This window comes from Vulpes vulpes, chromosome 14, assembly GCF_048418805.1.
Source record: "Vulpes vulpes isolate BD-2025 chromosome 14, VulVul3, whole genome shotgun sequence".
Classification (NCBI taxonomy): Eukaryota; Metazoa; Chordata; class Mammalia; order Carnivora; family Canidae; genus Vulpes; species Vulpes vulpes.
In genome coordinates this window covers 84,962,453-84,989,737 of record NC_132793.1, presented here as the reverse complement: position 1 = coordinate 84,989,737, position 27,285 = coordinate 84,962,453, and the positions used below count along the sequence as shown (strand labels likewise).

The window sequence follows — 27,285 nt, the reverse complement described above, 5'->3', positions numbered from 1 at the left end:
CAGCTCTTGAGTACCATCTCCCTCAGGAAACAGAACTTTGCCATAACCCCAAATGATGTCTGATACCTGCCCTATTCCCACACTCCCTACCAGGGGTAGAACAACAGTATTGTTTTGCCTTTTCTAGGGATTGATTTTTCCCTCTTATCTTACTGGGTCTCTCAGGAGTGTTTGGGTAGAGTTGATTGGCCCCTCTTTCTTAAAATCGTACTTCACCTAGTGTCTGGAAACCTCTCCTTAGGTTTTTCTCCTAACTCACTCATGACTCCTGAGTTCCCTCTGCTGTCTCTCTTTTTGTTTAAAGATTTTACTTATTTATTCATGAGAGAGAGAGAGAGACAGAGACATAGGCAGGGGGAGAAGTAGGCTCCATGCAGGGAACCCAACGTGGGACTTGATCTTGGGTCTCCAGGATCAGGCCCTGGGCTGAAGGCAGCGCTAAACCACTGAGCCACCTGGGCTGCCCACCTCTGCTGTCTCTTGATGTCTGTCCAGCCATGCCTTGCTCAGGATTTGGAGGGCCCAGTATCCAGACTGAAGATACCATTCAGGAGCTAACAGCACCAACCCAACTTCCTCCCTGGTGTTCCCAATGTGGGCATCTAGTAGGCTCTTGATCCCAGTGTGTTCCAGACCATCCCTTCTTTCCCTTTTACACTTTTCCCCTCCATAGTTAAGAGAAGAAAAAATTCTTCTCTACCCTTTAAAGTTTTCCAGCTGGACTAAGATTGAATTTACTTGAGACAGATTAATAGGAGAAAAATAAACAATAAAATTTTGTTATATGCACATGGAGGCCCAATAATGACATTGAGACATACAGAAATGACCAAAGCAGATAGTTTTTTTAACATTTTAGGCAAAGAGACAATAAATCTGTGAGGAATTGGCAGGACAAAAACCCTTAACTTTGGGAGCTTTATTTAATAAGGAATTCTGAAAGGAATTTGGACTGTGCTAGGAAATTAGTAAAAAGTAACAAGGGTTGTTTCTATTGCCTTTCTGGCTCTAAATTTCCTATCTCTGGTGATAAGGAAGTCTCTTTAGCTTCTGGTAGGGAGACTAACTTTCAGGGGAGAAATTTATTTCCTGCGTTCAGGGGGACAGAGGAGGGTCTGAGTGTCCTTCTTGCACAGACTCTTCTAAATAACTTTTATTTAAAATAATCAGTATGCCCAAAGTGGTACATTTTGGGCAGCCTGCCCTTCAGGCCTACAATAGCTGTCTCTATTTGGATAATTGGTAACTCCATGTATTCATTTGTTCAGATTAGAAGCCTCAGAGTCACCCTTAACTCTTGTCTTTCATGCCCACACCTGATCTGGTAGTTTGACCTTTAGAACAGATCTATACTGACCACTGCATGTGAATACCATTGCTTCCACCCTGGAATAATTTTTCTGGAATTAATGAATAAAACAAAAAACTCAACCTAGGAACTGAGGGAGAGCTAAGGTATCATGATACAAAATGGAGCCAACTCCAAATAACATCTAAATGCTGTAGTGAAGGTGAAGCTCTGGGAATTCTGAGAGATAATGCAAATGCTTCCTTTTTAGCATAAAACCAGACATTCCCCATATCCTCTATGGTACATAGTGAGAAATACCTAATATGCTCACTGCATGTTAGGTCACAAACAGATTTGTCTTCCTGATGCCTACATTCCTTATCCCCCAGTAAGCAAATGATCTTCAACAGTGTATATGATTTGGAAATATTTTTTCAAAGGGTATTGTTTTCCATGAAAATAGTAACTGCATTATTATTTGTTGCATTGAGTTCGGGGGCACCATAAATAAACATGCTTGCTTTGGAGGATGTCACTGGAGACTTCTAAATTTCTTTCAAGCACAGCTTATTTTTAATTAATTTTTATACTTGCAGAAGTGTATGCAACTTCATTTGTTCTAAAACTCAAATTTGTTATCTCACTTACCTATTCAACTGATCTTTTTGAGTACCTACTATGTAGAAGGCATTGAACTGGGTCATGTGAGAAGGATCCAGAAGTACATGAGACCCAGTTTCTTCTCCTAAGCCATTTATAATAAGGGTGTGAAATTCACATTCTAACCAAAAGGTTAAAATATTGTGACCAAATGACTCCCTAGAGATATGGCAGGAGGCAAGCTGGTGGTGTGGACCGTGGAGTTCACAGGTGGGGAAAATCTCTGCTTTATAGAAATGGAAGGGAAAGAAGGAAACACTCTTCTAAATGTGAAGATCAACAATATTGTTGTATCCTATTGGCTAATATCTTGTTGAGAATTTTTGCATCCATGTTCATCAGGGATATTGGTCTATAATTCTCCTTTTGGTGGGGTCTTTGTCTGGTTTTGGAATTAAGGTGATGCTGGCCTCATAGAACGAGTTTGGAAGTACTCCATCTCTTTCTATCTTTCCAAACAGCTTTAGTAAAATAGGTATGGTTTGGTTTCTTCTTTAAAGGTTTGATAGAATTCCCCAGGGAAGCCATCTGGCCCTGGACTTTTGTGTCTTGGGAGGTTTTTGATGACTGCTTCAATTTCCTCCCTGGTTATTGGCCTGTTCAGGTTTTCTATTTCTTCCAGTTCCAGTTTTGGTAGTTTGTGGGTTTCCAGAAATGTGTTCATTTCTTCTAGATTGTCTAATTTATTGGTGTATAGCTGTTCATAATATGTTTTTTAAATAGTTTGTATTTCCTTGGTGTTGGTAGTGATCTCTCCTTTCTCATTCATGATTTTATTAATTTGAGTCTTCTCTCTCTTCTTTTTCATAAGGCTGGCTAATGGTTTATCTATCTTATTAATTCTTTCAAAGAACCAACTCCTGGTTCTGTTGATCTGTTCCACAGTTCTTCTGGTCTCGATTTCATTGAGTTCTGCTCGAATCTTTATTAACTCTCTTCTTCTGCTGGGTGTTGGATCTATTTGCTGTTTTTTCTCCAGCTCCTTTAGGTGCAAGGTCAGCTTTTGTATTTGAGTTCTTTCCAGTTTTTGGATGGATGCTTGTATTGCGATGTATTTCCCCTCAGGACTGCTTTTGCTGTATCTCAAAGATTTTGAATGGTTGTATCTTCATTCTCATTAGATTCCATGAATCTTTTTAATTCTTCCTTAAATTCCTGGTTGACCCTTTAATCTTTTAGGAGGATGGTCCTTAACCTCCACGTGTTTGAAATCCTTCCAAACTTCTTGTTGTGGTTTAGTTCTAATTTCAAGGCTTTATGGTCTGAGAATATGCAGGGGACGATCCCAGTCTTTTGGTATCAGTTCAGACCCGATTTGTGACCCAGTATGTGGTCTGGAGGAAGTTCCATGTGCACTTGAGAAGAATGTGTATTCAGTTGTGTTTGGATGTAAAGTTCTGTAGATATCTGTGAAATCCATCTGGTCCAGTGTATTATTTAAAGCTTTCGTTTCTTTGGAGATGTTGTGCTTAAAAGACCTATCGAGTGTAGAAAGCGCTAGATTGAAGTCACCAAGTATAAGTGTATTATTATCTAAGTATGTCTTAACTTTGGTTATTAATTGATTGATATATTTGGCAGCTCCCACATTCAGGGCATATATATTGATGATTGTTAAAAGTCCTCTGGTTGGATAGATCCTTTAAGTATGATATAGTGTCCCTATTCATCTCTCACTACAGTCTTTGGGATAAATTTTTGTTTATCTGATTTATGGTTGGCTACCCCTGCTTTCTTTTGAGGACCATTTGAATGGTAAATGGTCCTACAACCTTTTATTTTCAGGCTGTAGGTGTCCTTCTGTCTAAAATGAGTCTCTTGTAGACAGAAAATAGATGGGTCTTGCTTTTTTATCCAGTCTGACACCCTGTGCCTTTTGATGGGGTCATTAAGCCCATTCACGTTCAGACTTACTATTGAAAGATATGAGTTTAGTGTCATCATAATACTTATTCAGTCCCTGTTTTTGTGGATTGTTCCATTGGACTTCTTCTTTTTTTTTAATTTTTTTAATTTTATTTATGATAGAGAGGGAGAGAGAGAGGCAGAGACACAGGCAGAGGGAGAAGCAGGCTCCATGCACCGGGAGCCCGATGTGGGATTCGATCCCGGGTCTCCAGGATCGTGCCCTGGGCCGAAGGCAGGCACCAAACTGCTGCGCAACCCAGGGATCCCCATTGGACTTCTTCTTAAAGAGGAATTTTAAGAATCCCCCTTAAAATTTCTTACAGAGCTGTTTTGGTGGTCACATATTCTTTCAGTTCCTGCCTATCTTGGAAGCCCTTTATCTCTTCTTCTATTCTGAATGAGAGCCTTGCTGGATAAAGTATTCTTGGCTGCATGTTCTTCTCATTTAGGACCCTGAATATATCCTGCCAGCCCTTTATGCCCTCCAGGTCTCTGTGGAGAGGTCTGCTGTTAACCTAATATTTCTCCCCTTAAAAGTTAGAGATTTCTTGTCTCTTGCTGCTTTAAGGATCTTCTTTTTGTCTTTGGAATTTGCAAGCTTCACTATTAAATGTCAAGGTGTTGAGCAGTTTTTATTGATTTTAGCGGGGGGGATCTCTGTATTTCCTGGATCTGAATGCCTGTTTCCCTTCCCAGATTAGGAAAGTTTTCAGCTATGATTTGTTCAAATACATATTCTGTTTCAAATACATCTCTGTCCCTTTCGGCACCCTAAGGAACCCCAATTAAATGTAGATTTTTCTTCCTTATGCTGTGTTTGATTTTCCTTAATCTATCCTCATGATCTTTAATTGGTTTTCTCTTTTTTCCTCAGTTTCCCTCTTTGCCATCAACTTGTCTCCTATGTCACTCACTCGTTCTTCCACCTCGTTAACCCTTGTTGTTAGAACCTCTAGTTTGGATTGCATCTCATTTAATTGATTTTTAATTTCTGCCTGATTATATCTAAATCTGCAGTCATGAAGTCTCATGATTCCTTTATGGTTTTTTTTCAAAGCTACCACTAGCTTTATAATAGTGCTTCTGAATTGGCTTTCTGACATTGAATTATAATCCAAATTTTGTAATTCTGTGGGAGAGACGACTGCTTCTGATTATTTCTTTTGAGGTGAGGTTTTCCTTCTTGTCATTTTGCTCAGTGCAGAGTGGCCAAAAACAAGTTGTACTGGGAAAAGGAGAAAAAGAGAGAAGAGAAGGAAGAAAAAAAAAAAAAGAAAAAGAAAAGGAAGAAAAGAAAAAAGAAAAAAGGAGTGGGGCGGAGGCAAACAGAAATCAAAAAACAAAAAACAAGGGGAGTATCCTCTGATTCTGTATACTGTAAATCCCTCGACTTCCCCTGGAACTTTCCAGTGCTGCTTGGTCAATAATTTGTTTTTCCCCTGTTGGTCAAGCTGGTCATCTGGGGGAGGGGCCTGCTGTGCTGGTTTTCAGGTGTTAGCACTTGGGGGAGCTGCTTAGCCCCCTGCCTGGTGCAGGGCTCAGTGAGTAATGTTTATCCTGTTTATCTGAGGCTCAGTGGGGGTTGTTTACCCCGTGAGGCCCCAGGAGGAACAACCACAGTGGCGGGGCCAGCTCTGGAGCCCTGGATTCAGCTCCTGCAGTAACTTCGGAGCTTTAGGTCTGCAGGGGCCTGGAGGCTCCGGGGCGGGGCCGCTGATCTGCTCAGCCTGGGGCTAGGAGTGTCCTTGCTGTCCTGGCCCTCCCGGCCTCTGCCTGTCCCGGGGGGGAGGCCGGATCCTGGGCTGTGTCCCAGGCGCCCTGTGCTCCCGGGCCTGCGCTGGTGGAATCACGCTCCAGCCCGCAGCCCCTTTTGCTGGGAGCCTCTCCCGGAGCCGCCTCTGAGTTGCCCCCGGACCTGCAGAGTGCCAGCTGCAGCCCTTTAGGTAGCTCGGCACACTCTCCCCGGGGTACAGGTGTCTGTTAGTGTCCCAGGGAGCCTGAGGGCATCCCCGCCCTCCTGGGGTCCTGCTCTAACTCCCTGTGAGCCCCTTTCTGTCGGGAAGGTTGGTGAAGCTCCTGCTTCTCCAGGTGGAGCTTTCCTGTCCTGGGGACACTTGCCCTGGCCTTAGCCCGGCTCCTCACGGGGCCCTTCCCCCTTGGAGGCCTTTTGTTTCTTCATTTCTTTCTTCCCCATCTTCCTACCTTGATAGAAGCGTGAACTCTTCTCACTGTAGCCTTCCAGCTGTTCTCTCTTTAAATCTCAGGCCACATTTGTAGGTTTTCAGGATGATTTGAAGGTTATCTAGGTAATTTGGTGGGGATAGGTGACTTGGGGACCCTACTCTTCTGCCATCTTGCCCCGCCTAGAAAACATTTATATTTACTGATTTATTATAAAGAATACTAGCCAGGAAACATTATATGGTCTCATTCATTTGGAGAATATAAAAAATAGTGAAAGGTAATAAAGGGGAAAGGAGAAAAAAAAGTGGGAAATATCAGAAAGGGAGACTGAACATGAAAGACTCCTAACTCTGGGAAATGAACTAGGGATGGGGGAAGGGGAGGAGGGCAGGGGGTTGGGGTGCCTGGGTGGTGGGCACTGAGGTGGGCACTTAATGGGATGAGCAGTGGGTGTTATTCTTTATGTTGACAAATTGAACACCAATCAAAAATAAATACATTAAAAAAAAGAATACTGGTCAGGAACAACTGAATGGAAGAGATGCATAGGGCAAGGTGTGGGGAAGGCACAGCTTTTCTGCTCTCCATGGGCTAGTAACTCTCCTAGCACCTGGATATGTTCACCTTGTTGTTCAGGAGTTTTTATAACACAGTCTCCATTCTCTCCCTGGATATTAAGGTTGGGTGGGGCTGAAAGTTCCCACCCTTTAATCAAAGCTTGGTCTTTGTGATGACCAGCTGCATGCTGGCAACCTGAGGTGATCTAGAGGTCCCTTCCTAAGTCACCTCATCTCATTGGAATAACTTCTAGTATGCTCAGAAGGGGCTCTGTATGAATAATAAGAGACACTTCTATCCTCAGGGAATTCCCCTGGTTTTAGAAGGCCTGTGCCAAGAACATGTCTACTTAAAAAGAAAAAGCAAAGAAAATGTTCCCTTTCTTCTCTCTCACTCTCCTGCTATAAATATCTCATGCATGTGCATTCACACATACTTCAAAAGTTTCCTTGGGTTGAAGGCAGGTGCTAATGAGGCCAGTTCTCAGATCCATGGAAGAATTGGGGTTCCTGTGGTGTGTTTCAGATCCAGGGCCCCTTCCTCCCTTGTGTGTCCCCATAATAACCCTATATAATTAGGTCTTGAAGATTTAATGAGGAAAGATCCCACAGAAATGGGAAGAGAAGGAAAAGAATAGACTCTTCTAGGTGATCTGGGAGTATTGCTCTGATAATAACTCCAGGTAGAGGATCAAAATAGAACTGAATGCCTAGACACCCAGTTGGTGTCCAGAGAATCAGATAATTTGTTTTTGGTGTAAAAGACAGCATGTACTTAGTGTCAGAAAACTCCATACATATGTGTTTTGAAAATTCTTCCAGTCAACTATTTTGATCTTAGATGAAAAAAAATGGGCCTCATTTCTAGGTTGACACTTATTATCAGGTACCAAACAGTTTGGTTGATGCCCAGGCATTCCTGCAAACCAGTTTCAACAATTCTGGCTCCCTGGTACTGTCCTTTCCCTTCTCATCCTTCTCCTCCCCTGTCCTCCACTAACCAACCACATCAAGTAGAAATACCAGTGGGGTGACTTTCCATCCTAAATGCCCCAGACGATTCTTCAGCACATTATACATCAACAACTCTTCTTTCGCAGAAGCTCATGGCTGTAAAGTGACATTACTCACAGGCTGTTGGCTCTCATCTGACTTCAGATGGCCCCAGAAGTGGGACAGCCTTTCCGGATGCTTTTCTGTTCTCTCTAAAGGATGGTGAGATCTCTGGGACATGCACTGTGATCCACTGCCTGTGGGCTGCAATTCCCAAATCTCAACAGCTTTGAAAATTAAAGGGTTTTTGTTTTCCTTGATGTTGTGTTTGTAACTTTGCATCAAACTCATGGGGTTTAAAATCAAACTGAAATAGATATTAGTGGGGGCATTTATTTTTCTGACTTAGTGTCAGTATGCATGTTTTCCTGCAGAAATAATAGTACGTTTGATTATGGAGAGTTGCCTCAGTCCTAACTAGATATGTTGCATCACATACCTTTCTAAGTCTGAGAAGGTCTGAGCTCCAGAGTACAAGTGGCCCCAAGGAGACCACATATAGGATGGGGCCTTTACTGGGGTCTGCCCTGATTGTGGCATATTTATAGGAGCTGCTGAGTCCAAATGGGCCAGCCTTGCAACCCTGGCTTGGTGATGCTATTTGTATAGCAGCTGTAGGTGGGAACCTTTACAGAGCTAGTGGACCCCAGGTCGGACTGGGGTGTGTGGTCCTGGGACAAGGGACCCCAGGTATGGAAATGCACCTGTGCTGGTGTATTTATGTCTATTTCCTCAGTCCTCATCTGCACCCTTGTCTTGATTCAGTGTTTTACCATCAAACGAGTGTTTGCATTTTGGGGTTGTGGCATCAGAAGCACTATTCCTACATGAAAATAAGAACTCCATTCCAAAAACACACCCTCCTTAGAAGGTTCTGAGAGGTTCCCTAGCAGCTGTACAAAATTGTTTCATGAAAATAAATATTCTTCATTTTTCCAGCTTAGTTCTTTTCCTATTGAAATAAGTGAATTTATTTTTCCTGAGTGTCCCTTCAGTGGAGAACTTTGAAAGCAAAACAGTTACTCATTTGGCTAGGAAAAAACCCATCTGCTGTGGGAGGGGAAGGCTTGGGGGCATGCAGTGGACCGGAATTAGCTTTAATGCTACTGTCTGAATGTGGTCATGGTGACAGCAGGATCTTAAATGTGGTTTTTATGCTATTCATGGTCATTTAAGAAGAGATTATTTAATTCCCAGTTTCCTTATATTTTGTAGATAACAATTCACTTATGTAAATAAGTATCTGGATCTTTTTTTGGCTTTGAATGTAACTAATAATCTCCCTTAAGAAACATTAGTAGACAGGAAAACAAAGTGCTACTAATGTCATTTGTCTGTGTCAGTCTTGGACAGATCACTATTTACAATGGAATATGTCAGAATATCCAGGCGTGAAGACTGTTCGTTTCCCAGATGGCCTGATTTGGAAGCCAGACATTCTTCTCTATAACAGGTAAGCACATTGGACAAAAGGAAGAATGATTTTATTCTTGCATACATGTAACAACCAAGTATATTTGAGTATTTTATAGAAACATCAGACACATTATCTGTAATTTGGGATCATTGCTGCCCATGAAGCTTTGTGAATGGCCAGGCATTTGAGAAGCATTCTGTCCCCTTCTCCCATGTTCTCTGCCTTGGCATGCAGGCTTGCGTTACTTAGCACTCTCCCTGTGATGGCCATGTTTATGGGGCTGTGCATTATAGGTACATATATACTTTTATGCATAATGACACTGAGGCATTTTTGCATGTGTAAGTACCTTTGCACATGAATGGTAGGATTATTGTCACAACATAAGTTTCTGGCCCATAGCATGCATGACTGGAATCCACTGTTTGAACACAAGTTCTTATTTAATGCATTCCCCAGTTTGCATTGGGAAAGCCCTGCTGCCTGTAGCTGAGTGCATGAGGATTGTCACCTCTAGCTGTGCTTGGAAGCTTGTGACGCAGGTCAAGTACTTGACCAAAAGGCATATGACAGTCATATTCTAATAGTCCTGCTCCTGATGTCAAGAAATGAGGGGTTCATCAGTAATCCAGTAGAGTCTGATTTGTAGACCAGATGCCCAAAAGGCAAATATACAGGCAGGGTAAATTTCTAGAAGCACTAAGATTTTTGGCTAAATTACATATTCAAAATAAGGGGATCCAGACCATCCCTTCCCAGTAAGATCTAGAATCTGATGACAAACTTAATATAAAAGAAATATATTTCCTAGTGGTGACTGCTGTCTTTGGTCCTACCTGGAAGAGAAGACAGAAGCCCCATGCCTTCTTGATTTAGGAAATAGTGTGACCATTGGCCACTCCCCATGATTTTCAGGGACCAGCTGATGTGTTTGTCCTACACTGCTTTTAGGGGGTTGGGTGATTCTTTATCTTGTACTGACTTTTAATTCTCTTTCTTACTGGTGATTACATTTCATTGGGATCATTGGGCCTGTTTCTAGAAGAATATTATTCCCTCCTTATTTGCTGCCACTTTTCAGCTTCTTAAGTTCTGATGCTTGAGCTTTGCAATATGTATAAAGTCCGAGTCAGTGATACCCTACTGAATAGGTGGAGCACATGGAATCCCATGGCTCACTTTGGATCATCAGTTTGCCAGTGCTGCCAGAATAAAATACCACAGATTGAGTGACTGAAACAACAAAAATTTGTTTTCTCACAGAAATGTATTTTCTTTTGGAGGCTGGAAGTCCAAGATTAAGGTGTTAGCAGATTTGGTTTCTTTTGAGTCTCCTCTCCTGTAACCTGTAGAAGTCCATCTTCTCCCTGTGTCTTAACATGGTCTTCCTTCTATGAATGTCTGTGTTCTCTAATCTCTTCTTGTGAGGACAACTGTCATATTGGATTAGGGCCCACCCTAATGACCTCATTTTAACTTAGCTTCCTCTTTAAAGAATTTCCAAATACAGTCACACACTCACATACTGAGGTATGCTAAGATATGAACTAGGCCTTCAGCATGTGAATTGGGGGTGGGGGACAAGTTCATCCCCTAATAAGTGGCATTGCTGTTGACTGCTTAAGGACAACGAGCTCTTACAATGAGAATTGGAGAAGTCTGGGTGTGATCTTAGCTATAATATTTACTATGTGTATAACTGTTAAGTCTCAGACTTCTCCTTTGCAAAATGGAGGAGATGCCAGCTTCACAGAGTTTGGAAAGGATAACCCTGAGGATGTACCTAGCATGCTTAGAGTGAGTGGTACTTGGCAAAGATCAAATGTCAGTGGTACATTTACAGGCATGGTATTGAGCATCTCTGCTTGGAGTAAGATGGTATGACAATTTAGAAAGAACTGTCAGTGGTTTTGCATTGTTAATTTAGTTCTTTTTCATTTGAAGTCAAGAATAAATACTACAATGTGGTAAAATCTTAATGAGCTAGAGAGATGGTTCTTATGGCTTATGGACTTCACACCCTAATAAATACAGTGTTTGTTGATTCTAATGTTCTGGCTAATGAAGAGTTACCAAGTATTCTATATAAACTGAATTTCAATGAGCAAAGGTACAGTCTCCACCTGCTGTCCCCAGGAAGCAGGCCCTCAGAAGTAATAATACCCCCCACATGTCTGACCCACCCAGTGGTCCCAGAACCCGTTTCCTCTCATGTTTCCCCTTGAGTTCTGACTTTTTTTTTCCTTCCTCTTTTCCGCATCTCCTTATTGGCCACATCTGTTGGCTTCCATCATGGAATCTGTAGAGGCTGCCTCTTCTGATTATTTTTTCTGAGAAATGGGATGTAGAATCTCCTTTCTGAAGTAACTGCTAAATATATGGCTTGCATGTCCACAAAACCATGGTGTAGCATAAGCAGGTTATAGAATGTATTCGAAGCCAGTCATAGACATGGTGTTATTTATCTTTTGCTGCTTGACAGACTACCCTGAATTTAGTGTCTTAAAAAAATGTATGCATTATTACTTCTCACCATGCTGTGGGCTGATTGGACCCATGTGGCTGCCTGTCTGTGTATGTGAGTTGTTGGCCAAAAGCAGTGGCCTGGGAGCTGCAGTGTGGAGGGTTGCACCCCCATGGCTGGCAGTGATGGCAGCTGTTGGTGGGAGCTCCACTGGGGCTGTCACTTGTGCCACTCAGCTTCCTCTAGGAGCTTTTTCCACTTGGCACAGGCATCCCTCAGTGTGGTGTCAGGGAGTACTCAGAGAGGAAGGAAATGAGGGCCACCAGGCTCTGTAGGCCTTCAGACTTAAGACTCCCAGAGAAGCCCCTTCACTACACTCTGTTAAACAGAATAGGCAGGGACACAGCCTGGATCAGGGGAGCAGAAGTCAACCTCCCCTCTCCAGGGCATATAGGGAGAGAGGGAAAGGAAGACAAAGATGTGCTCTATGGAAGGAAAATGATGAAGCAGGAAAGCCAAATTAGAGAGTTGGGGGAAGGGATGAAGGACCAAAACAGACATTTGTAATGAAGGAGCACTCAGCACCGTGGAGGGACCTGTAGGAGGAAGAGAGAGCACAAGAGGCAAGCATAGAGAGTTACTAAACACAAAGAGATCACCTTTCTCCCTGCCTCCATTCACTGGTTTTTCCCTGTGTCTAGACACAAGTCACATGGCCTTGCCCCAAAGGTGGGAGTGGCCTGGCCCACCCCCTGCTGCTGCCTCTTACACCTGCTGCTTCAGGGCTCTTTCCTACTAGTAGGACTGAGCCCTACTACTGTCTGGGCTCTTTCCTACTACAGGACATCTTTATGAGCTCTCCCCTGTTAAAGTGGAATGCTGTAATTTGGGATCATTGCTGCCCATGATGCTTTGTGAATGGCCAGGCATTTGAGAGGCCTTCTTTCATCCCTTGGACCTCATCTTGGCACCCTATCCCACTGAGTTCTTGGTGTGTCTTTCTGTCAAGCTCTGTCACAAAAAGAGATTCATGTCCCCCGTAGCACATGGGGTCAGCCACTTCTCCTGGGGGTCTAGAGAGTGCTTAATATTTGTGCATGGACAGGATGGAAGGAGGAAGGGAGGATACAGGAATTAAGAGGAGGAGGGAAGAGGTCAGGTGACATGGGTACTGCTAAGTGCAGCAAGAGAAGAAAGAAATTATATTGGCAAGCTGGAAAACATGAACCTGTGACTGAGCCAAAAAAATTGACACAGGAAGTAGAAAAAACAGGCTTGAATTTGATAGGATCCTGACCTTCTGATAGTCTGTTATTGGGGATTTTGAAAGATGTTGAGCTTAATATTTTCTGCCAGCTTCCAGGCACTCTAAATGGTACATTCTCTCAGTAGGCTTTTGTGATGGTTCATTAATATGTTGTGTTTGCAGCGGGAACTTTTCCTTAAGAAGGGGGATATGCCATCACTCTGTGTACGCCATGGTTTTGAAAGGAGCATTGATTCAGGTCAGGGGAAGAAGCATCACAAACATGTCCATCACATTTCTTGCTCTTTTTGGCTTGATAATGGAGTCCAAGTGTGAGCCACTAATGGTTTTGGGGATATAATATATTTTCTGTGCTTTCAGGAGGCTGGGTCATTGTAAAACAGCCATCTCTGCATCGTTTCTGGGATGGGCTGCTTTATTTTCCTGATGGATGGTGAACAAGTTTCAATGCTGCCAGCCAGCTGGCCAGGTTCCTCTGAGGAGAGGATGGGTGCTGATAAAAGCATCCCTGCCAGATGATGATTCCAGTGTTTTCTTGGTTGTTTTATTCTGCTTTACTTTAAGCCTGTAGATCAAGGGTTTTTCTGAACATGGTCTTACTCAGAGTGAGTAGCATTGTGGCTAGCTTTTCATGATTTTCCCATTTGGACAGAATGAAAGGCATCGTTCATATCAGCAGGTGGCTGGTGGAAGAAAGCCTGAGCCACAGTGACACCTCGGTTTTCCCTGCACTGTGTAGCCCCAGGCCAGTACCTCAGCCTCTCTGGGCTTCTCCATTCTTGAGCTGTTCATTCAGTAGTAATAGTAGAATCTTTGTTATTCATGGACCAAGTGTACACTGATAGCCAGAGCCTCAAGCCTCAAGCCAGGCTGCTAATGCTTAGTATAGGCAGCTATCAGGGCCTTGGGCCTGAGAAGGACAGCTGTCGACATGTTTAGCTACAGAACAGATGAGTTGAACACTCACATTTCAGTTGTTGTCACCTTGGCCTGATTGAGGTTCCAATCCTGGCTCTTGATGTGGAAGACAAAAGTGATGTGAGTAGGAAGGAGAGCATCATAAAGACTAAGTGGGTTTCTCAGTGAAAGCAGAGAGGAGACAGGCAGGTAGCAAAGGTAACAGAGAAGAGCCAGGATCTACATCCTTGTGAGTAACCATAGCCCCATTGGGGCTTCATGTGTTATCATATCAGTGCACATATGGAATGGGGTCTTAGGGAGAAAATCTCTTATTCAGTGTTGTCATGTTAATGCCTTTTGAAGAAAGTTAATGACTTGGTGCTCAAGGGCCATAATGCAATCATGGCTGGCCTGGGAGTGGGGCTCAGGGCAGGAGGCCATGAGTAGCAGCTCTTGGATGCAGCAGGAATCTCCAGTTGAGCAAAGGTAATTTTACAGCTTTGGACCTCCTAGAGAAGGAGGTTTTAGGATGTGCTGTTATAGCATTATCTGCATCATCAAACATTGAGACCTAATCTGGAGGGAGGCTATTTCTAACAAGGTGTGGTAGGAAGAAAGTAAAGTGGTTACCTGGTTTCAAGAAGTAAGTGGAACTGGGTAACCTATGTGTGTATCTCCAAAACTATCCTCTGAACTGTCTGCCCAAACCTCCCCTCTTTTACACCTGTCCCTTTGATGTTTGTTTTTAATTTGTTCATTCACTGAACCAATATTTAGCAAAGGCTTATGTGCTGCTACCACACCCTGACCTAGGATCCAAGGACACAGCAGCAATTAAGCCAGACAAAAATCCCTGCACTCTAGAGAAAGGGAGAGAACCATGGGTAGGACATGAGGCTAACAGAAGGTCCAGAAGGAGGTGGAGGAACAAGTCATATGGCATCAGGGAGGTTCTTGACAGAAAGAACAAGTGCACAAAGCCTGTCAGGAAAGGTGAAAAGCCTTGATATTTGAAAACAAGACAGACAAGAGAACAATGACCAGGTGGCCTATGGCATGCTATGTGTGTGGTCACATGCACCTTCCAAGTTAGCAGAAACTGTCTGAATCTGTCATGGTCTTTGAACTACTTTTCAATTCTGTAAGTTCTAGGAAATGTATAGTAATGCAAATGACTCCAGTGTATAGGGAAGCAGATGGATTTTGTCTGGTAGTCTGATTCCTCCGCTAACAGATCTGATCTGCATTCATGATTGCCTTTGACATGTCCACGTTTTGGATGTTCCTTGGAATTGGTTTTTGACACCTTGCCTTTTCCCTCATTAATTAATGACTTAAAAACTTTCACACATGTTCATTTTATATTTTGTGAAAGTGTCATACTTTAATCTTTGAAAAAATTGTATCTTTTTTGATCACCCTGAGACAGGAACATATCATCTGGGTCTGTCCAGCAACACAAGGAGTGTTCTAGTGTGGCTGGAGTATGTGGGTAGAGGAGGTCAGAGACACAGCAGGGTGTGGCCCAGGTCTTGGAGGTCTTGGCTTTTATCATGAGTGAGATGGAAGAGGCTCTCATCCTTTCTGTAGAATTTCATTTCTTTTTTACCCTGAATAATTGTCAAAATACTTATTCATATTCTCCTTCTGTTATCAACTGATTCCCAGCCCATGGTTATTTTGTTCAGAAGTTACCTGTTCTCTACTTGTGCACTGTTCCCAGCTGATCACAGTAGATGTGTTTTGCTTCCATTATTTCCTCTAGCTTCTTGGTAATGTTGAGGGACAGAGGACACATGAACATATGTTGTCATTCTGCCACTATCAGCCCAGATACTTGTCTGCCCTAAGCTGACTCAGAGGCCAGCCTGTCTGCACTGGGCAGCATGGACTATCCCTACTGGACCTTTCAACACCTCCACCTGGTTCCACGCTTTCTGCAAATTGCTGGATGGCTCCAAAGTCAATCGTTAGCACCCACATTGCTCAGGACATGAAACTGGGGCTCAAAGAGATTCAGCTTCTTGCCCAAGGTCATCCAGTAGGATGTACCTGACTTCAGAGTCCAATGTATCTCAGGCTGATCTACCTCTGGTCGTCATACTTTTAGAGCTCTTTTATTTTTCTATGAGTTAGACAAAACAAAATAATTCCTCTTTTCCTCCCTCCAAGTTGACTCTACTTTTAGACCTCTTGGCGTCTCTTTTGTCTTTCATTCTGGAAAGGTGAGTCTGTCTCTTCCTAGTTTCAAAGCATCTGACATCCAACTTTTCTTTTCCAAATCCCTTGCCAGCCATAGTGGGATGACAAAATGCAAACCACTATGCAAGGATTTGAGCAGAATTTCAAACAGAGGGCCAGGTGCTGCGGTGAGCAGAATTTTCTAGGGGCGGTTTTGAATCCAGATGGCTGAAGCAAACTGTCTTTCTGTCTGTGGCACAGGGCCAGTCCACTGAGCACCTGCCCTCTCCCTATACCCTGAGGACCCTGTGAGACTGATTGTGTCCAAGAGCATGGCTTTTGGAGATGAGCTTATTGATTTTAGTAACATCGGACACAGAGCCAACATGATTGTAAGCGTCTATGTAATAAATATGTGAGACAGGAATTCGATGGGAAGTTCAGTCATCATCATGAACTGCCTGAGGGGAGGAGTGGGGCAGGTAGCACAGTGGCAGCGGCCAAGGTCTGCTCTTGCTTGCTCTCTTTGGCCTGCTGTGGGAACCCAGGCAAATTCCTACTGCCCTTCCCTACCCCCCACCCACCCCACCTAGGCTGTGCTTAAAGCTGCCTGCATGGAGGACCTCATAGGGTTTTGTGATTCACAGGAAGAGATGCACGAGAGAGAAACTGGTCCTGCTCAGCAAGCCCTCACAACCTCATCTACAGAGTGTGGGGTTCTGGTGCTCCATGGAGCATATGAAAACTTAGAGTAATGGGGACTCTACTTATGGGGCAGCACCACAGGCCTGATGTGGCTGCTGCTGTCACTTCAGCTCAGGAGAATTTTCTGAGGACCTACTATATGTGAGATGCTAGGCTTCTAAAAGGACACATATGACTGGGTGACGGGCACTGAGGTGGGCACTTGACGGGATGAGCACTGGGTGTTATTCTATATGTTGGCAAATTGAACACCAATAAAAAATAAATTTATAAATAAATACATAGATAAATAAATAAATAAATAAATAAATAAATGGACACATATGCAATGCCCTGAAGGCACTTGTAATCAGTAAAAAAAAAAAAAAAAAAAAAACCTCACCCTGGGTGGTCTCATCTGATTTGATTTGATGGCCAGGAATTATGGTCTCCTGTTCAGTTTTTTTCTGAGATTAAATAGCCTGTTCATGCAGAACCACAGCCTTGACTCCAAACCCTTTCATTTTTCCCAATGCCTGACACCTTTGTATTGATAAGGGATCAAAAGATCATCTTTCAAGGAGAAATGCTGTGTCACAAATCTGGCATCTTAGAAAGATCTAGAAGAGGGAGATTGTCATCCAGAGGGAGGAGGGGAGTACTTATTTGTGGGAGGCTGGTAGTACCAGACCTGTCTGCCTGGGAGCTTGGGACAGTCCTGGGTTCAGCCTACTGTACTGGTGTAGCTATTAATAAATGCCCTGTTCAATTCTAAGAGTAACTCAGTTTAGACAATAACGTATGTGGTTTCCTCACTCTGGGACAATGGCTACCTAGAGAGAGTAGTTAGATGAAGACATAGGAGCCAAGATAGGGCATTTTCATGAGAAAATATGAAAGTAGGCCATGGCATGCAGAGAGCTCTTAAAGAAGTAGGGGCAGACAATCTTAGAAGGGATCAAATGTCACCAGCATTTGCTTTTAATGCAAGCGTGAGGTTGAAGAATTAGATAATGTCAAAGAACTACAATGAGGAATTCAGATCAACCTGGCCAGACTTCTCCTCTAGGACTGTACCTGCCTGGGCCACTGTGTGCCATGGAGGACTTGCTGTTTCTAAGCAGCATGTCACATGGAAAATCAGGTTTCACACTCTCCTTCCCCACTGGCAAGTGATCTCTGTCAGGCAGACTGTGTACTGAACACATGTTTTATCCCCAAAAGTTAGTGTAGCAAATAGCACTGGAAAGCATCAAATTACCATGAGGAGGTGTACTACGAGGGCCATTATGTGAGTCCAGTAGGGAATTGCTGGAGGCCACAGCTTGGGTAATAGCACTGGGAACTCACAGTGTCTGGATTGACCGATCACTCTTTCCAGCACCAAATACATATACACATACATTACATACATACATACATACGTAGATTTTGATTGTTTGGGGTGGGAGTGTTGGGTATGGGTCATAAAACATACATGGATTTAGCCTGAGAAACTATTAACCTAGCAATGATTACATTTTCTTTTCTCCTTCACTTTCCATACTAATCTGTCATGAGGATTATTCAATTTAGATTACTCAGGTTGTCTTGTAGAGCATGATTTATGGTCTTTTATTTAAGATAAATTTTGCACTCTCAGTAAATCAGATCTATTTTGTTATTTTTTTTTTATGTATCCTCTAAGACTTTGAGATTCCATGCTAGGAGATTACACATACATTCTATTATAGCTTCTTGTAATACTTTAAAAAGTTTGTAATAAACTAAACTACTAAAGTAAACCAAGGAGTTTTTCTTTTGTTTTTCTGTTTGTTTGTTTTGTTTTGTTTTTATTTTGTGGCGCTTTTGTTCTTGAAATTTTCCTGTATGGTATGAGGTTAGAATCTAACTTTATTTCACTTTAAAAAATAGGAAATGATTAACATGGTTTAGTGAGCGTTCCATCTTTTGCCCAGTGAATTGAAATGGGATGGTTGTATTTGTCTGTTCATGTACCAACAGTGTACTGAATACAAAGTAGGGTAAATAAAAAGAGACTTACGTCTTGATTATCATGCTGAATTTTAAAAACATTGAGGATGAAAGGAAAACCTTTCAAAGCTCTCAAAGTGAAGGATCTTTGTGACAAGAAACAAACTTGCCAAAGCTAATAGAGCATTACTTTTTATTATTAAGAATAAATTCTCTTCAAAATAGGATATTTTGCTGAACTGAACTACTCAAGGCAAAAACTAAGGTAGTTTCAAATTTGTGAAGACTTGAGTGATTTACTGAAGGATGTATTTAACAAAATGAGATGAAACTAAAAAAAGAGTCAAGCATGGAATACAAGCAACAGTTATTACTGAGGAAAGCACTAGAAGTCATAGTTAAGTTTAAATATTTGATAATATTTTTAAATAAAATAATAACTAAGAGGTTTGAGTCAGGAGATTGAGGCATAGAGGAATGAGGTGGAAGTTTGCTGTTCCCTGGTTCATGTAGGATAGAGTTACCCTAGTTAAATGTACAAAATGAACGAAAAGTACAAGTAAATTTGTGTGTTGCATATTTCAGTAGATGTGAGAGGAACAGACATGGTATTATAATTTCTAAATCACTAGATACAAAGTAAAGAATTCAGCCAATACACTAAAATGCAGGAACAGAAAAAGAAAAAATAAAAGAAAGTATGGTAAATTGACAATTAATAGAAAAGCATGTAATACTATATGTTGGCAAACTGAATTTAGATTAAAAAAAAAAGAAATGTTAAAATAGTCACTAATAACAAAAATGCAAATAGATTTTTCTCCTATAACAATTCCTAAAAAAAATTAGACTCTCTGATTGGGTTAGAAAACAAACAAAAACACAACTGTATGATATATACAGAGGACATATTTTAATCAAAATGCTGCAACAGAATGAAAATAAAGGAATTGAAAAAGTTATGTCTGGAAAATGCCAGAAAAAGACACCTGATTTAACAGTGTTCTTATTGAACAAATAAAAAAATAAAACATCAAAGGCATGGAAAGGAACAAAATGAATCTTTTTATATTGATTAAAGCAAATTTACTGAGTACACAAAGTGGTTATGAACAGGTAGGTGGCAAACAATGTAGCTTCCAGATATTTGCAACTAATACTGATGAAATGCATAGAAGAAGTGGACAAAACCAGAATCTCAGGAAAAAGTTTGGTTAATAGGATGAAATAAAATAGTTGATAAGACTGAACCAAAAAATACAAAGAAATACAACAAACAGAAAATACTTTTAAACACACTTGAAATATTTACCAAAAATTATTTTTGAACCATAAATAATATCTAGTATATTATAAAGTAGATCTCATATAGCACATATTCTCTGTTCAAATGCTATAGAAGTAGAAATAACAACAGAGGGATTGTGGTGCAGTATTATGTCTGCATAGATATCTATAATCTGCACTTAATTAAAGAAAATATTTTTATTTATTAATGAGAGACACAGATAGAGAAGCAGAGATACAGGTAGAGGGAGAAGCAGGCTCCCTCCAAGGAGCCTGATGTGGGACTCGATTCCAGGACCCCAGGCGTCCCTGTACTTAATTTTTTTAAAAGACATTCTCAAATTAATCTTGGTTCATTGGGCCTTTCAAGAAACATCTTTTAAGGAATGAATGACAATGAAAGTGAACATCTCAAGACCAGAGAGATATTATCAAAGTACAAATTAGAAAACAAAGTTTGAAATTTGGTTAGTAAGCCTGTATCTCAAAAAGTTAGAAAATTGCATATAAAAATAAATCTGAAGAAAGCAGAAGGAAGAGGGACGCCTGGGTGACTCAGTGGTTGAGCATCTGCCTTTGGCTCAGGGCATGATCCCGCAGTCCCAGGATGGAGTCCCACATAGGGCTCCCTGCATGGAGCTTGTTTCTCCCTCTGCCTCTGTCTCTGCCTCTCTCTGTGTGTCTCTCATGAATAAATAAATAAAATCTTAAAAAAAAGAAAGCAGAAGGAAGGAATTAGTGAATAAATAAAGTATTTTTAAAAGACACAAACATGCACCTTTAGACACAAGAAAATCAAAAACTAAAATCTTGTTCTTTGAAAACATAAAAAAACCCTAAGTGAATAAATGAACATATATATATTGACTACCTGGTTGAAATGGGTGATTTTCTAGGGGAATAAAAATTACTAATTATACATAAAAAGTAGAACATCCAGGATAGATTTAGAAATACATAAAAAAATGGGAAAAGTAGGCAAAGATTTACATTTTAAAAGATATATCTTTACATTTGAATTTTATACCTTTAAGAATAGATAAATCTACATTATATCAATTATTTTAGAATGTGGATAAAAGATGGAAAATATATAACACTGATAAATTACCATGGTAAAGATATCTCACTAGAAAAGAACTATCAACCAGTCTTGCATGTGAATATGGATGCAGATATTCTAAATGAAATACTGGCAGATGAAATCCAGCAGTGCCTTAGGTAAAAAAGACCAAATAAATTTTATCCCAGGTATGCAGAGATTAATTAATCTTCTTGCAAAGAGTAACTAATTAATTTATTAGGCTTGCTAATGGAATTCACTCCATATCCATGTTAAACAAGGAAACAAAGACAAAATCTCAATTTATAGAAAAAATATAAATTCAGCTATAATCCTTGATCAAAACACATTACAGACTAAGACTAGAAGAAAACTTTCACAATTGGATAACTATTATCCACAAGAAAACTCCCACAAACATAAAGTTAACTGTTGAAAACTTGGATTTACATCCAAATCAGAGATAAAGTGAAGATGCCAGATATTTCTAACAGTGGAAGGCCCTAGCCAGAGCAAATTAAAAATAAGAGATCTAAATATTACAGAGGAAGATATAACACTGTCATTGCTCCTAGATGATTATTTACCTAAAAATAAAATTAGCTGACAAACTTTGAGCTAATAAGAGAGTAGAGCAAGGAAGACAAGATAACAGCTGAGTGAATAGCAACATGAAATAAAGGATCTCATTTACAATAGTGAGGATAACCCTGAGATAATGAGGAATAAATCTGGTACAAGTGCACCTTACCATTGTGAGGAGAACTACAAAAGTTCACCAAAGCACTTCAAAGAGAGCGAAACAGCCATAAGTGACATGTGTGTTCTTTCCAACCCTCTTCCCCATATGGCCACCCAGATGTTGGAAGTAGGATGGAGCAGGAGGACTGCTAAGGAAGGTTCCTGGCTCTCGCTCTAGAACCACATTGGCAGCCTGTCTGCATCAGGTCAAGGGGGTCTATAAGGAGACAGTAGATTAGCTTTGAAAATTCTGTTTGTTCACTGGTTTCTTTGGTGGCCCTCTGAGTCCTTGTGGCCCATAAAGGTGTTCTACATCCTGCTTCCCATTTTGATTCTTCTGTTTTAATTTCCTGGCTTCTGCTCTGCCTTAAGAAGCTCCTTGGGTATTTGTTGACAATGGGACTTCTTCTTTAGCTCCCCTGGGGTCTAACAGCAGTTGTGAACTACAGCTCAGGACTCTGCCACATGTGCGTTCCAGACCAAACTTTGAAAGACTCTGCCTGCTGAACTCTAATACCAGTTTTGTGTTTCTTTAATTAGATGGAAGCTAGCAGGAATTTGGTGGCTGGAAGTCCTGAATTTCAGCCCATGTGCTTACCTCAAATATATTATTGTCTCCCTCTTGCTGAGAAAGACCACCTGAATGATGAATTATGTTATATTATTGTCTCCCTCTTGCTGAGAAAGACCACCTGAATGATGAATTATGTTCATGCCATCAGAGGCCATGGCAAAAGAACCAGTGAGAACCTGAATGAGAAACATCAAACAATCAATCATTTGAATGTTTCTCTTTGGTACTTACCTAGTGAGTGCTTCTCATTTTTCCCAGGGATGCATTAATGCTAGACAATTTTAGTGAATCATTTTTCATGCATTTGGTAATCAGCAGGCAAGCTGTGTTATGATTATAACATAGTACTTTGATGATCTTGGTAAGCAGAATATTGTATGGGACCATTTTATGGTCTTCCAGATCGTGCCTCCAGAAAAGGCTTACTGAAGATCCGTGGCATCTGGGTTTGAAGGTTAAAGTACCTTCTGACCTTCCAGTAGATGTTGTCACTTTTTATCATGTTGTTATTTACACTTAGTTATTATGAAAGCTGTCTTTAGATTGAGGACAGGTAAAGAAAGAGCTCTTTGTATTTCAAAAGACTAAATGGTTAAGACAATGGTTAAGACATGGTTAAGACAGAGTAAAAATACTAATTTCTGTCCCTCCTTCTCTATACAGCTAAATTTCATTATATCTGTCTTTCAGTCCATCCACTTAATATACTTTTATGTGATTATAATGACTATTTTTCAGTCATGATAAATATTTTCCATGTTTCCATAGACTTTTCCTAATCATCATTTTAATGGTGACATAATAGTCCATTGAGAAGATGTATTTTAATTGACCATTATTTGGTAAGTTTCTAATTTTTAAAAAAAATATTGTACCTTTATTTTGAAATAATTGTAGATTCACAAGAAATATTTTTAAAAGTGTACAGGGAGGTCTGTCTTCCTATCCTTCACAATTTTCCCCAATGGGTAAGATTTTAAATAACTCTAGTACAATATCATCACCAAGAAATTGACATTGGCACAGTCCAGTTTGTTCTGATTTTACCAGTTTTACATATGTGCATTTGTGTTTGTTTGTGTATAACTCATGTTTTATAATAACAAATTTATTTTTTATTGATGTTCAATTTACCAACATACAGAATAACACCCAGTGCTCATCCCGTCAAGTGCCCAACTCCGTGCGTGTCACACAGTCACCCCCACGTCCCCTTCCACCACTCCTAGTTCATTTCCCAGAGTTAGGAGACTTTATGTTCTATCTCCCTTTCTGATATTTCCCACACATTTCTTCTCCCTTCCCTTCTATTCCCTTTCACTATTATTTATATTCCCCAAATGAATGAGAACATACAATGTTTGTCCTTCTCCAATTGACTTACTTCACTCAGCATAATGTCTTCCAGTTCCATCCACGTTGAAGCAAATGGTGAATATTTGTCGTTTCTAATGGCCGAGTAATATTCCATTGTATACATAAACCACATCTTCTTTATCCATTCATCTTTTGATGGACACCGGGACTCCTTCCACAGTTTGGCTATTGTAGACATTGCTGCTATAAACATCGAGGTGCAGGTGTCCCAGCGTTTCATTGCATCTGAATCTTTGGGGTAAATCCCCAACAGTGCAATTGCTGGGTGGTAGGGCAGAACTATTTTTAACTCTTTGAGGAACCTCCACACAGTTTTCCAGAGGGGCTGCACCAGTTCATATTTCCACCAACAGTGTAAGAGGGTTCCCTTTTCTCCGCATCCTCTCCAACATTTGTTGTTTCCTGCCTTGTTAATGTTCCCCATTCTCACTGGTGTGAGGTGGTATCTCATTGTGGTTTTGATTTGTATTTCCCTGATGGCAAGTGATGCAGAGCATTTTCTCATGTGCGTGTTGGCCAAGTCTAGGTCTTCCTCTGTGAGATTTCTGTTCATGTCTTTTTCCCATTTCATGATTGGATTGTTTGTTTCTTTGGTGTTGAGTTTAATAAGTTCTTTATAGATCTTGGACACTAGCCCTTTACCTGATACGTCCTTTGCAAATATCTTCTCCCATTCTGTAGGTTGTCTTTTAGTTTTGTTGACTGTAGCCTTTGCTGTGCAAAAGCTTCTTGATGAAGTCCCAATAATTCATTTTGCTTTTGTTTCCCTTGCTTTCATAGATGTATCTTGCAAGAAGTTGCTGTGGCCAAGTTCAAAAAGGGTGTTGCCTGTGTTGTCCTATAGGATTTTGATGGACTGTTGTCTCATATTTAGATCTTTCATCCATTTTGAGTTTATCTTTGTGTATGGTGCAAGAGAGTGGTCTAGTTTCATTCTTCTGCATGTGGATGTCCAATTTTCCCAGCACCATTTATTGAAGAGACTGTCTTTCTTCCAGTGGATACTCTTTCCTCCTTTATCGAATATTAGTTGACCAGAAAGTTCAGGGTCCACTTCTGGATTCTCTATTCTGTTCCATTGATCTATGTGTCTGTTTTTGTGCCAGTACCACAGGCTTGATGACCACAGCTTTGTAGTACAACCTGAAATCTGGCATTCTGATGCCCCCAGCTACGGTTTTCTTTTTTAAAATTCCCCTGGCTATTCGGGGTCTTTTCTGATTCCACACAAATCTTAAATAATTTGTTGAAACTCTCTGAAGAAAGTCCATGGTATTTTGATAGGGATTGCATTAAACGTTTAAATTGCCCTGGGTTACATTGATATTTTCACAATATTAATTCTGCCAATCCATGAGCATGGAATATTTTTCCATCTCTTTGTGTCTTCCTCAATTTCTTTCAGAAGTGTTCTATAGTTTTTAGGGTATAGATCCTTTACTTCTTTGGTTAGGTTTATTCCTAGGTATCTTATGCTTTTGGTGCAATTGTAAATGGGATTGACTCCTTAATTTCTCTTTCTTCAGTCTCATTGTTAGTGTATAGAAATGCCACTGACTTCTGGGCATTGATTTTGTATCCTGCCACGCTGCCAAATTGCTGTATGAGTTCTAGCAATCTTGGGGTGGAGGCTTTTGGGTTTTCTATGTAGAGTATCATGTCATCAGCAAAGAGGGGTAGTTTGAATTCTTCTTTCCCAATTTGAATGACTTTAATGTCTTTTTTGTTGTCTTATTGCTGAGGCTAGGACTTCCAGTACTATGTTGAATAGCAGTGGTGAGAGTGGACATCCCTGTCTTGTTCCTGATCTTAGGGGAAAGGCTCCCAGTGCTTCCCCATTGAGAATGATATTTGCTGTGGGCTTTTCATAGATTGCTTTTAAGATATCGAGGAATGTTCCCTCTATCCCAAAACTCTGAAGAGTTTTGATCAGGAATGGATGCTGTATTTTGTCAAATGCTTTCTCTGCATCTAATGAGAGGATCATATGGTTCTTGGTTTTTCTCTTGGTGATATGATGAATCACATTGATTGTTTTACTAGTGTTGAACCAGCCTTGTGTCCCGGGGATAAATCCTACTTGGTCATGGTGAATAATTTTCTTAATGTATTGTTGGATCCTATTGGCTAGTATCTTGTTGAGAATTTTTGCATCCATGTTCATCAGGGATATTGGTCTGTAATTCTCCTTTTAGGTGGGGTCTTTGTCTGATTTTGGAGATAAGGTGATGCTGGCCTCATAGAACAAATTTGGAAGTACTCCATCTCTTTCTATCTTTCCAAACAGCTTTAGTAGAATAGGATGGTTTCTTCATAAACGTTTGATAGAATTCCCCTGGGAAGCCATCTGGCCCTGGACTTTTGTGTCTTGGGAGGTTTTTGATGACTGCTTCAATTTCCTCCCTGGTTATTGGCCTGTTCAGGTTTTCTATTTCTTCCTGTTCCAATTTTGGTAGTTTGAAGCTTTCCAGAAATGCGTCCATTTCTTCTAGATTGCCTAATTTATTGGCATATAGCTGTTTGTAATATGTTTTTAAAGTCGTTTGTATTTCCTTGGTGATGGTAGTGATCTCTCCGTTCTCATTCATGATTTTATTAATTTGAGTCTTCTCTCTCTTCTTTTTCATAAGGCTGGCTAATGGTTTATCTAATTAATTCTTTCAAAGAACCAACTCCTGGTTTTGTTGATCTGTTCCACAGTTCTTCTGGTCTCGATTTCATTGAGTTGTGCTCGCATCTTAATTAACTCTCTTCTTCTGCTGGGTGTTGGATCTATTTGGTGTTTTTTCTCTAGCTCCTTTAGGTGTAAGGTTAGCTTTTGTATTTGAGTTCTTTCCAGTTTTTGGATGGATCCTTGTATTGCGATGTATTTCCCCCTTAGGACTGCTTTTGCTGCATCCCAAAGATTTTGAATGGTTGTATCTTCATTCTCATTAGTTTCCATGAATCTTTTTAATTTTTCCTTAATTTCCTGGTTGACCCTTTCATCTTTTGGGAGGATGGTCCTTAGCCTCCACGTGTTTGAGGTCCTTCTGAACTTCTTGTTGTGATTTAGTTCTAATTTCAAGGCATTATGGTCTGAGAATATGCAGGGGACGATCACAATCTTTTGGTATCAGTTCAGACCCAATTTATGACCCAGTATGTGGTCTATTCTGGAGAAAGTTCCATGTGCACTTGAGAAGAATGTGTATTCAGCTGAGTTTGGATGTAAAGTTCTGTAGATATCTGTGAAATCCTTCTGGTCCAGTGTATCATTTAAAGCTCTCGTTTCTTTGGAGATGTGCTTAGAAGACCTATCGAGTATAGAACGACCTACATTGAAGTCACCTAGTATAAGTGTATTATTATCTAAGTATGTCTTAACTTAGGTTATTAATTGATTGATATATTTGGCAGCTCCCACATTCAGGGCATACATATTGATGATTGTTACGTCCTCTTGTTGGATAGATCCTTTAATTATGATATAGTGTCCCTCTTCATCACTCACTACAGTCTTCAGGGTAAATTTTAGTTTATCTGATATAAGGATGGCTACCCCTGCTTTCTTTTGAGGACCATTTGAATGGTAAATGGTTCTTCAACCTTTTATTTTCAGGTTGTAGGTGTCCTTCTGTCTAAAATGAGTCTCTTGTAGACAGGAAATAGAGGGGTCCTGCTTTTTTATCCAGTCTGAAACCCTGAGCCTTTTGATGGGGTG

General features: G+C 40.7%; 1 protein-coding gene across 9 annotated transcripts in view; it reads left to right on the top strand.

Moving 5' to 3' along the window:
• The window catches only part of LOC112910145 (CHRNA7-FAM7A fusion protein), a 326,471-nt gene that overhangs the window by 250,988 nt on the left and 48,198 nt on the right, over positions 1-27,285 (top strand). For 7 of the 9 annotated variants that reach the window (XM_072737044.1, XM_072737043.1, XM_072737042.1 and 4 more), the window contains one exon: positions 8,997-9,106. The exons of the other annotated variants lie outside the window; for them this stretch is intronic. In XM_072737044.1, coding sequence (XP_072593145.1) covers positions 8,997-9,106 — 110 coding nt within the window. The remainder of the gene's footprint in view (positions 1-8,996; positions 9,107-27,285) is intronic. 9 annotated transcript variants of the gene reach the window in all.